Here is a 14,205-nt window from a genome sequence, read left to right as displayed (position 1 = left end):
ACTCTGAGTTTCATTGGTTTCAGATATCTTGTTAAACCCTAGTGGAAAATATCAGGATAAAAGAAACTTAAATTTAAAGAATTAGCTCCACATCAGGCTTCTTGGATCCTCAAAGCTGTTCTGAAGCAGGCACTGTATTTCTTAGGTGAGCCCTAAATGTGGAGAAAAATAGTTTCTAGCATATCTGCATCTTGGAATTCCCCAATATTGAGCCCAAGATTGCAATAAGTTGGCTAGATATGGAGTGTCATTATTTTATTTTATTATTATTTTTTTCTCCTGCTTCTCCAACATGGTCTCATGTAGTTGAGACTGGCCTCAAATCTGTTATTTTTTTCCCTCCTTCTTCCTCTTGAGTGCTGAGATTGTAGGCATGAACCACTACACCCAGCAGGTTTTTGTTTTGTTTAGTTTCTTTTTTAAAACTTTATTTTATTTTTGAGATTATAATATAATCCATTTCCCCCTTTCTTTCTTCGAAATACCCTTCCTTGCTTTCTTTCAAATTCATGGCATCTTTTTTCATTAATTGTTGTCATATACATGCATGCATGCATGTATGTATGTATGTATGTATGTATGTATGTGTATATATGTGTGTATATATTCATATATATGTGTGTGTGTGTCTGTGTGTCTGTGTGTGTATATACATATATGTTCCTCAGTCTGTATGTTACTTGTGTTTATATTTTCAGGCCCGATTGGTATAACCAGTTGCTGTTTTTTCCCTAGGGAATGCTATTTTTCCCATTGTCAACATGCCTTTGGTTCTTTGTATAGGTTTGAGGACTTTTTGTATTTCCCCATCTACTTTGACATATCTATTGTCTTTGTCCAGCTCATGTTTAGACAACCATGTTGGTGAGACTTTATGGGTGTAGCTTCTGGCATTACTAAGAGACACAATATCAGCACTCCCTGATTTTTTGGCTCTTAGAATCTTTCTACTTTCTCTTCTGCAGTGGCCCCTGAGCCTTAAATGTATGGGTGTTTTGTAGATGTGTCATTTGCTACTTAGCTTCACAGCTTTGCATTTCCATCAGTTGTGGTTTTCTGTAATGGGCTCGATCTCTTGCAAAGAGAAGTTTTCTTGATTTTAGTTCTATCCACTTAGCACAAGTTCATGATTTCATTTTCCCTTGCACCAAATAGTATTTTGTAGTGTATATGTATCACATTTTATTATCCATTTGTTGGTAGAAGGACATTTAGGTTGTTTAAATTTCCTAGCTATAGTGTGTAGAGTAGCAATGAACATGGCTGAGCAGATGTGTGTGGGGTAGGATGTCAAGTCCTTTGGTCACATGCCAAGGAGTTTTTTTGTTTTTTAAGAATTTTCTACTCCGATTTTCATAGTGGCTGCCCTAGTTAGTAATCCCAAAAGTGAGTGAGGCTCCCCCTGACCTTACCTCACCTTCAGAATTTGTTGTAGGTTTGTTTTGTTGATCGTTGTCATTCTGACTGGGTAAGATGAACTCTCAAAGTTGTTTTGATTTGACTTTCCTTAATTGCTAGAGATGATGAATATGTTTTTTTTTTAGTTTTTTTAGCTGTTTTGTTGTTTAGAGAACTTTCTGTGGGTCCTAGGCCTATTTTTTTTAATGAGTCTTTTTTTTTTTTTTTTAATTTTTTTGAGCTTATTTTAGATATTCTGTCAGGTGTAAAGGTGGCAAATATTATTTTTTGTTCTTTGGACTTTGTTTTCAACAGTTGATTGTTTCTTTAGCTGTGCAGAAACACACACAGTTTTAGGGATGCCCCACTTGTCAATTGTTGCCCTTAATTGTTAGGCAAATGGAGTCCTATTCACAAAGTCTTTTTGTGTCCTGTATCATGTAAATCCCATGTCATATGAGGTATGATATATATATATATATATATATATATATATATATATATATATATATATATATATATATATATTTTTTGGTAGCAGTTTCAGTGTTGCAAGTTTAAATTTAGGTCTTTAATCCATTTGGAGTCAGTTTTTGTTCCAGGTGATAGATACAACACACCAACTTTATTCTTCTGTATCCATTTCACAGCTCCATTTGTTGAAGATGCTGTCTTTCTCCAGCTTATGTTTTTGGCATCTTTATCAACTATTAAGTGGCTGAAGTTATGTGTACTTGGCTCTTCGGTTTTGTTACATTGATCTAAATGTCTGTTTTTGTGCCAGTACCAAATTGTTTTTATTACTGTGGTCTGTAATATAGCTTAAGATCTGGAATGGTAATTCCTCTAGCTTGTTCTTTTTATTTAATATTATTTTGGCCATTCAAGTTCTTTTGTGGTTCCATATGAATGCTAGGACTTTGTTTGTTTGAGAGAGGATATAGGTTGGGGACAATGTGTGTGTTGTTCTTTTCTTTCATCGTGTGGGTTGCAGGGATCTAACTCAGGCTGTCAGACTTGGCAGCCTGTTGGAGAGAGGGTCTTGCTGTGTAGTCCCAGGTTGCCTTTGAAGTCTCTGAATATCAGCCTCTGCTTCCCAGTAGACATGCCACCACGCCTGTCTCAAGTCAGGTTTGTTTGGAGCAGGGTTTCTCTTTGTAGCCTTGGCTGTCCTAGAACTTAATCTGTAAAGCAGCTGGCCTCAAACTCAGAGATTCACATGCCCCTGCCTCTCAAGTGCTGAGATTAATGGCCACTACCGCCAGGCCTCAAGTCAGGTTTTTATTCTGTTTACAAAACCCTTGAGGATGTTAGTTGAGGTTCCTGATTATTCTTTTCCTCACTGGTTAAGCCCAATGGGCTTGATGTTGGTTTTCCTGAAAGACCTCTGGTCCTTGGTTTTCAGTAGCTCTTAAAGCATATATCCATTTTCATATATTGTTTAATAGGCTTGATTTTACGTATCTAGATTTCAATCATTTTCTTAAGAAAATACATGCCATTTAACATGATGCATAGTTATTGTAGGTGTTTGAAGAAGAAGACTTGGCCTACATAAGTGACAATGCTTCTGTTTACATGCTTCCTGAGGAACATGTTTGGGCAGTTAGGACAATTGAGCTTGTGTATTTTTTTTAGTATTTTGGTAGAAATTCTTACAGTATTAACCCTGGTATTTCCTTGATGCTTTAGTATGTAAGGGTAGAGAGTGAAATTGGTCCTCTTACGCTATTGTGACCCAAAAGACTCTTTCAACACACATTCTTATTCAGCTTTGATAAAGACTAATAGCGTTAGAAGCAGGACTCTGAGCCAGTAGGTAAGGCTTTTGGTATCTTAGGCGGTAACGGTTTAATACTTTTTGCAGCTGCTCCTGACATCACTGGCCATAAACGGAGTGAAAACAAAAATGAAGGGCAGGATGCTATGATGTACTGCAAGTCAGTTGGCTACCCCCACCCAGAATGGATATGGCGCAAGAAAGAGAATGGTGTGTTTGAGGTGAGTAGGAGGTAGCCCTGTACCTATACCTAGATCTCTGTGCTTAATGGAGTTATTTCCTGAGGAGGTTCAGACATCTGGACCAGTTACAGCAATAACTGTTTCTTTGATATAGGCATGGCTTAGGCCATTGTGGAGTGAATTGCAGTTTGCACTGTGAATATAGAGTCTAGTCTCTAGCCAGCATTGACTGTACATAATTCGTACACAGCTTTTGCTTGTCTGGCAAGGGAATGGATTGCTTGCCTTCACAGTTGAATACAGAGCTGAAGCTAATCTAAATGTTCTGCTGTGACTCTGTAATAGACTGTTCATTTGTTCTTTGGAAGAAAAGGGACCAAAAGGTAGTATAAGTATATTCCTAAAATTCAGAAAATACTGAATAAAAATTGGGGGCACTCTGGAGACAAAGAGCAGACATAGGCATTTGTAATCTGATAATATTAACTTCAAAAAAGGTCAAAGAACATTTTTTCCAGCCTGTGAAATAATTTTTTAAAAGATTTATTTTTGTGTGTGTATGTGTGTGTGTTAGTTTGTACATTTGTGTGGATGCCTACAGAGGCCAGAAGAGGGTGTCAGATCTCTTGGAGCAGGAATACAGATAGTTATGAGCTGCCTGTTGTGAGTACTGGAAACTGAATTCTAGTCCTCTGTAAGAGCAGCAAATGACGTAACCGCTGAGTCATCTCTGTGATCCTAAATAATTTTTAAGCTTTATTTTACTTACGTGTGAGGGGTCAAAGAGGGTGTTAGGTATCTTCCTCATCAGTTTCCACATGGTGAGGCTGTGCCTTTCCTTGAACCTGGGGCTCATGCTTTCTTGGCTAGGCTGGAAACCAGCAGGCCTCAGCAATCCTTCTGTCTCCACCCCTTCTCAGAGCTGGGGTTACGGGTGTGTTGAGGATGCCTAGCTTATTACATGTACACTGGCATCAGAATTCTGGGTCTCATAATTGCACAGCAAGTGCTCCTAACTGCTGAGCCATCTTTGAGCTCCTGTGGAGTGGTTCTTGATGGTGTTTAAATAGTGCCTTGGAGTCATTTATTCTCTGACTCAGTGATTTCTAACCAGGTTTCTTTTCCGATTGGATTTGTATACCTTTTATGCCTATCCTTTTTTTATCACCAGTCCTCAGATGATTCTGAGGGCCATGTAAATCATCTAATCCAGCTTCTTTGGGAAAGTGTCATATTAACCAACATAAATTAGTGACAAAATCAAGGATAATATGTAGTTTTATTTCAAGTTCTGTATATTTCCCACTTTCTGACTTTCCGACAGAAAAATGTCAAGTATTGATAACTCCAGTGTCAACAGTGATTTTAGAAGTCTGTTAGTAAAAGGCCAAGATGAGGAGCAGGGAGGTGAAGATACTGACCTGAGTGTTTTTACGGACAGCCATTGTGTTTTCTAAAGTGCTAAGAAGGAATATCTGTTTCTCTGCTGGTCAATTGGAAAGGAAGTCTCTGGCTTTCACCAAAACTGATGGAAATTACTTGGCACTTTGATCTTTTGAGAGACGGAAATTGGCATTTCACTCTGAAGGCTAAGGTCTCCATTTCAGCTGTGTATCTGTGCTTCAGAATCCAGATGTGCTATAACTGCAATAACGTGGAGGATCATCTTCTGCTGTCCTCTGCTATCTTTGTATATTGTTAAATTCTTGCTCCTATAGGGTGAAGATGCAGGGTCGTCCATACCCCCTTCCCACCCATGTCCGATTAGAACAGTGCACAATTGTGCTCATGTGCTGTCTGTCATACTCCTGCTTTAGTGGCATGTACTGCCTAGACTTCATGAACTGTCACAGCTGCACTTCCTCAGGACCCTGTGCTGAAGTCAGCTCTTTGAAGCTTTCCTGCTCCTCAATATCTCACAATTCTCCTGCACTAGTTTTTGCTTTAAAATAAATTCTGAAGTCATTGATTCCTGTGGACGCCTATCCTGTTTTCTTAGACCATTCCATACATACTGAAGTCAGAGGACAGCTTTTGGGAGTCTGTTCTCTCTTGATATATACTAATTAGCAGACAGTTACTGATTGATTGAATAGTCATTTTCTTTAATCCCAGAGTCCTGGAAGGGAAGTTAGGGTTTTCTCCCTGCTCCCTTCTGAGAGCAAGTTTTTAGCATTGCTTCTGAGAAATTTAAAGACTTGTCAAGGACTGATCAAATGAGAAAGTAAATGTGCTGGCTCTGAAGTTACTAGAGAGGCCTGAGGTTCTCAGACATGTCCAACAATGGATATCTCTTGATTCTTAGCTGCTTACTGCTAGTGTGTGGTGCGCCCCTGCACACCCTGCTCGCTTTTGAAGCAGCATTTGTTAAATTTGTTTGTCTGAGGCAAATAATTGGCCTCCACTCAACCTGGAAGTTTGAAGAGTAGCAATATTGAAACTTATACCCTATTCTATGAGAATTGTATAGAACACTTAAAGTCATCAATTAAGTGCTCAAAATCCTTTGAACAAAGATGGTATCTCATTCTAGCTAGTATCCAGATAAGAATGAAGGATACTGTCACTTTCCCTTGAATAGCTTATCTACTCTGACATGCCTTTTTCCCCACAGGAGATTTCCAATAGCTCTGGTCGCTTCTTCATCATCAACAAGGAGAATTACACTGAATTGAATATTGTGAATCTCCAAATCACAGAAGATCCTGGAGAGTATGAGTGTAATGCCACCAACTCCATTGGCACTGCCTCCGTTTCCACCGTCCTCAGGGTACGGAGCCACCTTGCCCCACTTTGGCCTTTCTTGGGAATTCTGGCTGAAATCATCATCCTTGTGGTGATCATTGTTGTGTATGAGAAGAGGAAGAGGCCAGATGAGGTTCCTGATGGTAAGAGCATCCCAACAAAATAGTAAAGTTGGGGTTGGTTCCTTGGGTCGTTTCCAATTGCTGAGATATAAGAGGAATATAAAGACTCATATTAAGTACCAAAAGGAAAGAGAGAAAACTTTGATACTGGTTACTAATCTGTGCTCCCTACTCCCTACGATTTCTTTTTTGTATTAGCCACCTAGAGATATAATTAGCTCTCTCCCTGTTTAGGTGTTCTCCAATCCCTAGGCCTTGTCCTTCAGGCCATGTGGTGAATGGGCAGCTGTCAAACTCTTTGTTCAGCTCTGTCCTCCTTCAAAACAGATCATCAGGCATATTGAGCTTGAGGAGAATCCAAGTCAAGCCTAGAAGCCACCCCAAGATCACAGGCCACCTGTTCTTTCAGGCAGATTTAAGGTATCTAATTGGTTGTCACATGATTACCTGGCATAGTCCCTGTAGCTGACTGCCTCAGTGCAGTTTAGACTGTGTTCAGAAAGCCATTGGAAGAAGCCAGATTATGGTTCCTTTGGTTGGTCCCTTTGAAAGGTTTTCAAGGGTCTCTTACCTTCTGGCTTTTCTGTCTGTGTCTCAGACAAGAATGGTAGAGAGGATGTAGCTTACTTTCTAGGTTTAAAAGAGTAAGTACCATCTCCTCAGTCCACATACTAGGACATGTCCCTCAGCTGGCCAAGAGTGGCGGAAGATCTGGCAGGAGTAGACCTACCTTTGAATCATTATTAGAGAGCATAATAAGACTGGAAGTGTTACTTGTGGGATATCCTTAAAATCAGGCAAGTTGTGTGAAAGTCTTGTGTATTTGGTTATAGATTTTCATATCTAACCCTGTAACTAGAACAGAGAACCTACTTGTGGAAGCTACATCACTGGTGTTCCAGATTCTTAAAAGCCCCCATCTTTACCCCATGGGCTCTACTTTTGTATCAGCAAATAGAACTTGGTTGGTTAACCAGCCATGACTGCCCTTTGCCTATCACTGACTCCAAGCTCAGTGCAGAATGCCTGGGGCAATGGTGGTGGTGCTAGCTACTATCTGTGCTTGTGCTGCAGTGTCCTTCCCCAGAGTTGATGGCTCCATTATCACCAAGCAGTAGGACTACAGTGTATTGCCCTCTCTCCACAGCACATACCACACTTCTCAGTGGACAGCACTAAGTGAAGTCTTGTATTCCCTTGGAAAGAGAAATCCTCAAAGGCATAGCATGGCATTAGACTCTAAAAGGACATATTTGAGAGCAACAACTTTTTCTTTTCTTTTCTTTTCTTTTCTTTTCTTTTCTTTTCTTTTCTTTTCTTTTCTTTTCTTTTCTTTTCTTTTCTTTTCTTTTCTTCTCAGCAGCTCTTAAATCTCTTGCCTGAAGTAAGTAGTCTTAGCGTGAGTACTGACACTGGTGAGGCAGTCTCCTCACATTGATCTCTGCGGGAAGACTTGGTGGGCTCCCCTCCTGATGTACTTTTCATCAGTGAGCTGGATGGAAAGATGGGAGACTTGAGCTGGAAGCTGAGAGGCCTTTGTCCAGTTCCTTGCAACAAAGGATGTCCCCAGTTTTGCTTTCTCATTCTGCAAAGTGAAAATACATTCATAGGGTTCTCCTGGGTCTTTCTTTCCTTCACACTTTTCTTTTTTTGTGTTAAATGTTCGGATTCCTAAGGTAGAACACATAGACCTACTCAGACCTGAGAGTAAAAGGAGGAGACAAAGAGTGTTGCCTTCCTTCTATATGTTTACAATTTGGATATTTGGGAACAGTTATATTTCAGGGCCATTATCCCCTCAGAATGTTTTAAACCTTGGCAGTTAGGAACCTAGGGACTTAGAATTAGGTCAGTGTTAGAGCACAAGACCTTGAGTTTGTTCCCGGGAAGGGAAAAAATACCCTAAAGACCAGAGAGAGACTGAGAAAGATACAACACTAGCTATGCCAGATACCATCTTCAACTCTATAAAGCCAAGGAGCCAAAAAGCTAAGAAAAGGCAAAGATTTGAGTTTCAAAGCCTGGTTTTTAAGACAAAGATGGTTTTTATTTTTACAGTAATTTTACAGTAGTTATATGTTGGCTTAGGGTGTCCCCATCAGAGGCCCCTTAAATGTCTCGGTCCCAGTATGTTTCAGGTTAGACTTTAGAAATGGTTGTTAGTAGTAGTTCTGTCTGACAAGCAGATGCCTACTCACGAAGGTAGCTATCCATTTAAGAGTTCTTTGATGGTTAAACTGAAATGGGGGCAGGGGGCAGTTTTCTGAACAACTTCCTGGATGGAAAACAGTAAGCTGAATTACTGTATACAGTAAATGAATTCTGCATAAAACAGATGACTGCAGGGTAAGTGCAAAGTAAAACCTACTTGCAGTGTCTTTTAGGAGAATATTAGCATGCAAGCAGCTTTTACTTCTTTGTCGGTGGATTGGGTGAAAATCTGGGATTCTGGAATGATTGCAGTTCACTTTCTCTCCTTTCCTGACAGCCAGTGTTGTCCAGGGCCCATTCTCCATCTCCACATCCCTGCCCCACGTCGTCGGCGTTCTCAGATTCTTCCCTGTTTCCATCTCCCTCTTTGTTTTTGGCTTTTCTTCTGGAAGAGGGGTGTGTGTTGATCTTCAGCGAAGTTTCTGTGTTGTGGCCTTTCCTTTGTTAAGTTTCTCCTCAACTCTAACAATTCATGAGGATGGCAAACTCACTAATATGCTTTCTTCCTATTTGCTCCTCTCTAAATTTACTGATAGATAGATAGGTAGGTAGATAGATAGATATATTGATTTACAGTCTGTTGAGGATGAATGAAGAGGTGCACTCTATCTGATACAAATTAAGAATGTTTCAGTGATGAAATTTTACCAATAATGTCTGTTAGCCTATTTATGCCACTATGAAAATAGGAAATGTTTGTAGGTCTGGTGTGCTTTTTGTTTACCAAATAGGCAGTTTATTATCAACACTCATGGTTATTTGAGCCTCAGTGAACTAGAGAGAAATCACACAGTTATATTTTCAGTAGTCTGTGGTTATTGGTAACTTCTCTCCATAAGTAGGAAAGCACTCAGCAAACAAATAGTCCAACAGTATAAAAGAAGACAAATACAGAGTTTAATTTAAAAACATGCATCTCTTTGTATTTGTCACACTGAAAATGTCTATGGTTGAGGTTAACTGCTTTCTTCAAAAGCAGCTTTGGTCCTTTATCTCCTGAGTACTCAGGCTACTTCACAGAGGAATCAGCACCACACTATCTCATAGGTAGATTATTTACACACCTACTTTCACTTTTAGTGTTCTTAGTAACAAGTCAATAATAGAGTCAAATATCTGTTACAACTGAACTCATACTTGGACACACATTTGTGTTAGTCCCTTTCTGACTCAGCTCAGAGTGCAGTAATCCCAAGATATCTTCTGCCCACTGGGAACTGGGAGATGGAGGCTGGGGTGAACCTACTCAGTCTTGGGCCTTCAGTTCTACTAGGCATTCTAGTACCTCATAGTCATTGAATCTAAACAGCTGATTTAAGAACGAAAATGTTAGGATTAGAGAATCTTCTGTTTTCACACAGGTAGTTTTGTAAGTTGGTCAAAGGATTCTTCCTTAAGTTACTGGTGGAGAAGGTACTTTCGAATTTAGAGGGCAGAAGTTGGAGAGCACTGTTTAGTAACTGATCTGAGTTCTTTTAGACACACTAAACTGAGAAACACATTCAGTGTGCTTAACTAGAGTCAGTCACAAGTACCTGACAAGGAAATACAGTTAGGTGAAACAAGGGGAAATGATTGAAATAACTATTACATTTCTCTTGGGTTTAGTGTTAACCCTCCTGAGATCAGGCAAAATGTAAGTGGAGCACTTGGGAGGTTGAAGCAGGAGGATTTTGAATTTGATGCCAGCTTAGGCTAGGGAGAGAGGGAGGGTGAGGAGGGGTGATGCTGAGAGGATGTAGCTTACTTGGTGGGGGACTTGCCTGCCAGGCATGGTTCCTAACTTTGATCCTCAGCAACCTATTAACAACTATGACAGTACATGCCTAGAATCCTAGCACCTAGGAGATGGAGGCAGGACTGTTAAGTTCAAGGTCACCCTCAGCTATGTAGGGAGTTAGGCCTGGGACATAAGATCCTATTTACTCCATCCCACGGCCACAGGAGTCTCTCAGTGAGGCGGCTGCAGCAGCATAGGGGCTGTGACCAGAATCAGCTCTTGGCTGCTTTGAATGTAAAGCCATCACTTTATGTCCTATAGTGGATGCAGTATGTTACTTACTAGGCATCTCAGAGTGCCCTCCCCATATAATGAGGTGTGTGTCAGGGTGGGGGGTGCTGAGGGCAGCCACACTTTCACTGAAGACTGAGCATTCAGGCAAATCAGTGTGTGCACCACTCCACCAGGAACGGCACACTCATCAGACAGATTCCAGAAGCATCTTGTTTCATTCTCCCTCAGTCCTCTTCCTCTCATCTAGCCAGTGGCTGTGAGGAATCCCCAGGTGGAGAGAACAGTCTTTGTTTAAGGCGGCTTTGGCCTGAGGGTTTGGGGGTATGTTGATATTTGTCGGTTACTGTGACTTCTTTTTTTTCCCCCTTCAATTGCATCAAACCCTTAAAACATGGTGGTAAGTGAGCGATATGCATGCTTTTGGAGTTTGTTTAATCTCCGCTTCAGTCTATACAATGCACAGTTCATAATGTTAACACTTTTCTTCAAGTTTACTTCATTCACTTTCACAACTAATTTGGATTTTTAGTTTGCTGTTTAGTCCTCATTTACTTTATTTTGTGCCTTTCTCTGTAGCTCTGTTCTTCTCTCCTGACCTTCCTGTGGAGGTCAAGTTGTTCTTTTGTCTGGCCTGTATGGGAGAGTGATGCTACAGACAGTGGCTCAGTGCAGGAGAGGAGGGGGTGGGTGTCCTCTTCTTTGTGGTGTCCAAGTAGATTTGGGAATCAAAGGGGGGTTCCTGGGATTTAGACCCAGTTGAGTTGAATCATGGCGGCTCCCACTTTCAGGCATGGCAGCTATACCAGAAACACGTGCTCACATACTCACATGCTAACCTTTGCATGTGGCCAGCTTGTTCGGTTGGAAAGTAGTTTGCCCTAGACACCAGGGCAAACCCCCATGGCAAGAGAAAGGCCTGTGGTGTGCAGTGCAGGGAAAGATTGACCTTGCTGTTGTGATCCCCCCCCTCCTGCTTTCTAAAGTTGGAGTCTTGCTTTAGAATTTTGTATTTTGGGATGCACACTAAAATTAATCAGTTTGTTCCTATATCTTCTCCTTTAAATTCCCAGGGTGCTTAGCTTCTTATAGCATGTTATCTGATTTGCCTGCCCTGGGTGCTGAGCAGTAGGCTGTGATGCGGGGAGGGTTCAGGCTGGGCTTGTGTGTCTTAGTACCTGACATGTCCTTGTATCTTTCCACTGCATACACAGCAAACAGTTGTCTTGGGTGTCCTGAGTCCTAGTTTGTTCTCTGTACCTGTTTTAATAGTACTGTTGTTAGTAGTGGACTCCTGTGGACACTGGTATGTTGCTAGCCTATTGTTTTGCTGATGAGTCATTGGTTTGTGGTTGGTTCTTTTTTGTTTTTGTTTTTGTTTTTTTAATCCTGTTTTGCTCCAGTCACTGTGTGCTGGCGGTGGCTTTGCCTCTCCATTGCCTGAAAGGAACAGGTGGAGCAATGTCTTCCTGACAGACATTACTCCTGACATGTGCTCCTGCAGATGCCTACACCAAGATTGTAATCTCCATAACTGCTTCATGTGCACCAAGCCCCCTTGTGGAATCCTGCTGAGAGTTTTTCTAGAGGCCTTCAGTGAAATCAAACTGTTGACCCAACTTTTGTACAGTACAAAGGGTGCTTGTTTCCTCCCCTTGTGGATTTTTTAAAATAACATTTTTTGATTTTAATAACATTTTCTCAGTATATGCATATCTACTAAGAGGAGACCAAGTTGTCAGAATTACGAAGTATTAATAAAGCTTCTAAATACAAGTAAGAAACGCTTTTTAATTAAACAACCATATCATGGCTCTTGTTTTGGCCATCTTTTTGTGTGGAGTCTTTTTTAGAGGGTTGTCACTGTTCAGCTCTCCCTGTGATGTCACAGAACATCCTCTGCTTCTTGTAGGTGTCTTGCTGGCCCAGTTGAGCATGGGTAGCCAAGGATTAGGTTGAACTATTATGGCTTCCTCTTCCTCAGTCTCATTCTTCAGATAAATGACCTCATAAAGACTGTAAAACAGCAGGAAAAACAGTGCCCTCTGGGGAAGTTAGGATGTGTGGTTAAATGTATGGAATGTACACATCCATTTACATAGAAGAACTGCATACATTCTCCACAAGAAAACAAACAGCAGGATTTTACAACTGAAATGTTGGTTTGTCTTCTCATCTATCTAAGAGTGAACCACTGGAACTTGGGGACAAGATGAGTACAATGACATTGCAGCCTATCTGTCCGCTACAGTTGCAGTTTTTCATGATGAGCATTCAAAGTGTTAACTGAAACCATTGAAACAGCACATCCACCATTAAACTGAACTTAGAAATAACCTCATGAGTGTTTTGCACCTCCAGATGGAATGGCCTTTAATAAATGCTATGAATAGCCAAGTTTGCCACTTGCAGTTTACTGTTCTGTTTGTTCTTAGGCAGAGTCTAATGGTTTTCTCCTTTCTTCTTATGTCTCATGGATTATTAAAAACTGAACACCTCACATAGATGATGAACCAGCCGGGCCAATGTGAGTACTTCATTGGACACAATTTTATAGTTTCTGATTGAATTGTGTTGTGTTTGCAGTTTAATTAAAGGGAATACTAAAGATTGTAAGGGAAGACGATTCCCTTACAATTAAAGTTGCAATGTATACTTTAAAGCCTGAAATAATTTTGACTGGTGACCTTTTGATCCCTAGGCCAGGTCTTGTTTTTAGCCATAGAAGTTAATAGTATGCAAAAGAAATTGAAAGTATAAGTTAACTTCAAACTGGACTGTAGAATTAAATTAAATTAAAAGTTAATTAAAATTAACTTTTAAAATTAAATTATAAGTTAACTTCAAATTGGACTGTAGAATTAAATGGTCTTATTCCATTAACAGTTGCTGACATCTAAGAGTGAAATGAGTCCAGGTTGCCCAGGTTCCTAGAGTAGAGGGGAAGTTGGGTAGTAGGTAGGTGGCAGGTTAATGGTCAGATGGCTCAGCATGGGTCATTTTTTATCAGTGAAGAAATTAGTGTTCAGAGTAGCAAGTCTCTCTCACTTGCATTAAGTAATCAATAGGTAAGAAATCTAAGGGAAAGTTAAATGTGTGTTGTTTGCCATGGGAGTCTGAAGGATCTAATAGTTGAAAGTAGGAGGTAGACTATTGTTGTACACTGTTAGGAGCACAGTTTGCTGCTATACCAGGGATGGAAGGAAGTGAAGAATCTGTTTCCATGTGTTACCCTTTTCAAATGATGTGACTCCTTGAACTCACATAGTTCAATTTTTCCTCCAAAGGAAAACCAACTCTACCAACAATCACAAAGATAAAAACTTGCGCCAGAGAAATACAAATTAAGTACTGCTTTTAATGTAAGTATGCCTTCTTTAGAGACTTAAAAGTTCTATTCAAATGAACTGTGCTTCTGCTCACCTTGCTACAAATTCTTCAGTAGTTGGTGTTACATGTTAAGACTATAGATAATTTCAGACTAGCTGATAGTAATGGAACACATTCTTTCTGCTCACTGCAGTGGATGGAAAGGAATGCTGTTTCAGCTGTGTTGACCCACATATTTATGCAAGGTTCATTTCATATTAAATACCTTGTATTGCAGTCTACCTACATATTTTTAGAAGGGGTAAAAAAGAAATAAATTGTTACCTCCTTAGGCAGATTATACCCAAAGGCCTGTTAGTATTTTGTGTGGTCTCTGCTGAAGGCAAGACAGAGGGTGGCCAGAAGGGAGCAGGGCCAGAATGCTTA

At 40.3% G+C, this 14,205-nt stretch overlaps 1 protein-coding gene across 2 annotated transcripts in view; it reads left to right on the top strand.

The window, feature by feature from the left end:
• Positions 1-14,205, top strand: part of Nptn (neuroplastin) — a 69,258-nt gene that overhangs the window by 53,898 nt on the left and 1,155 nt on the right. The window contains exons 5-8 of one of the 2 annotated variants that reach the window (XM_076925524.1): positions 3,266-3,399; positions 5,975-6,248; positions 12,955-12,976; positions 13,737-13,811. In XM_076925524.1, coding sequence (XP_076781639.1) covers positions 3,266-3,399; positions 5,975-6,248; positions 12,955-12,976; positions 13,737-13,797 — 491 coding nt within the window. In that variant the 3' untranslated portion in view covers positions 13,798-13,811. Of the gene's footprint in view, positions 1-3,265; positions 3,400-5,974; positions 6,249-6,461; positions 12,978-13,736; positions 13,812-14,205 lie in introns of those variants that run through there. The other variant, XM_076925525.1, reaches the window with a different exon arrangement.

The sequence above is a fragment of the Arvicanthis niloticus genome, chromosome 26 (assembly GCF_011762505.2).
Source record: "Arvicanthis niloticus isolate mArvNil1 chromosome 26, mArvNil1.pat.X, whole genome shotgun sequence".
NCBI lineage: Eukaryota > Metazoa > Chordata > Mammalia > Rodentia > Muridae > Arvicanthis > Arvicanthis niloticus.
This window is presented reverse-complemented; position numbering and strand designations above follow the sequence as displayed.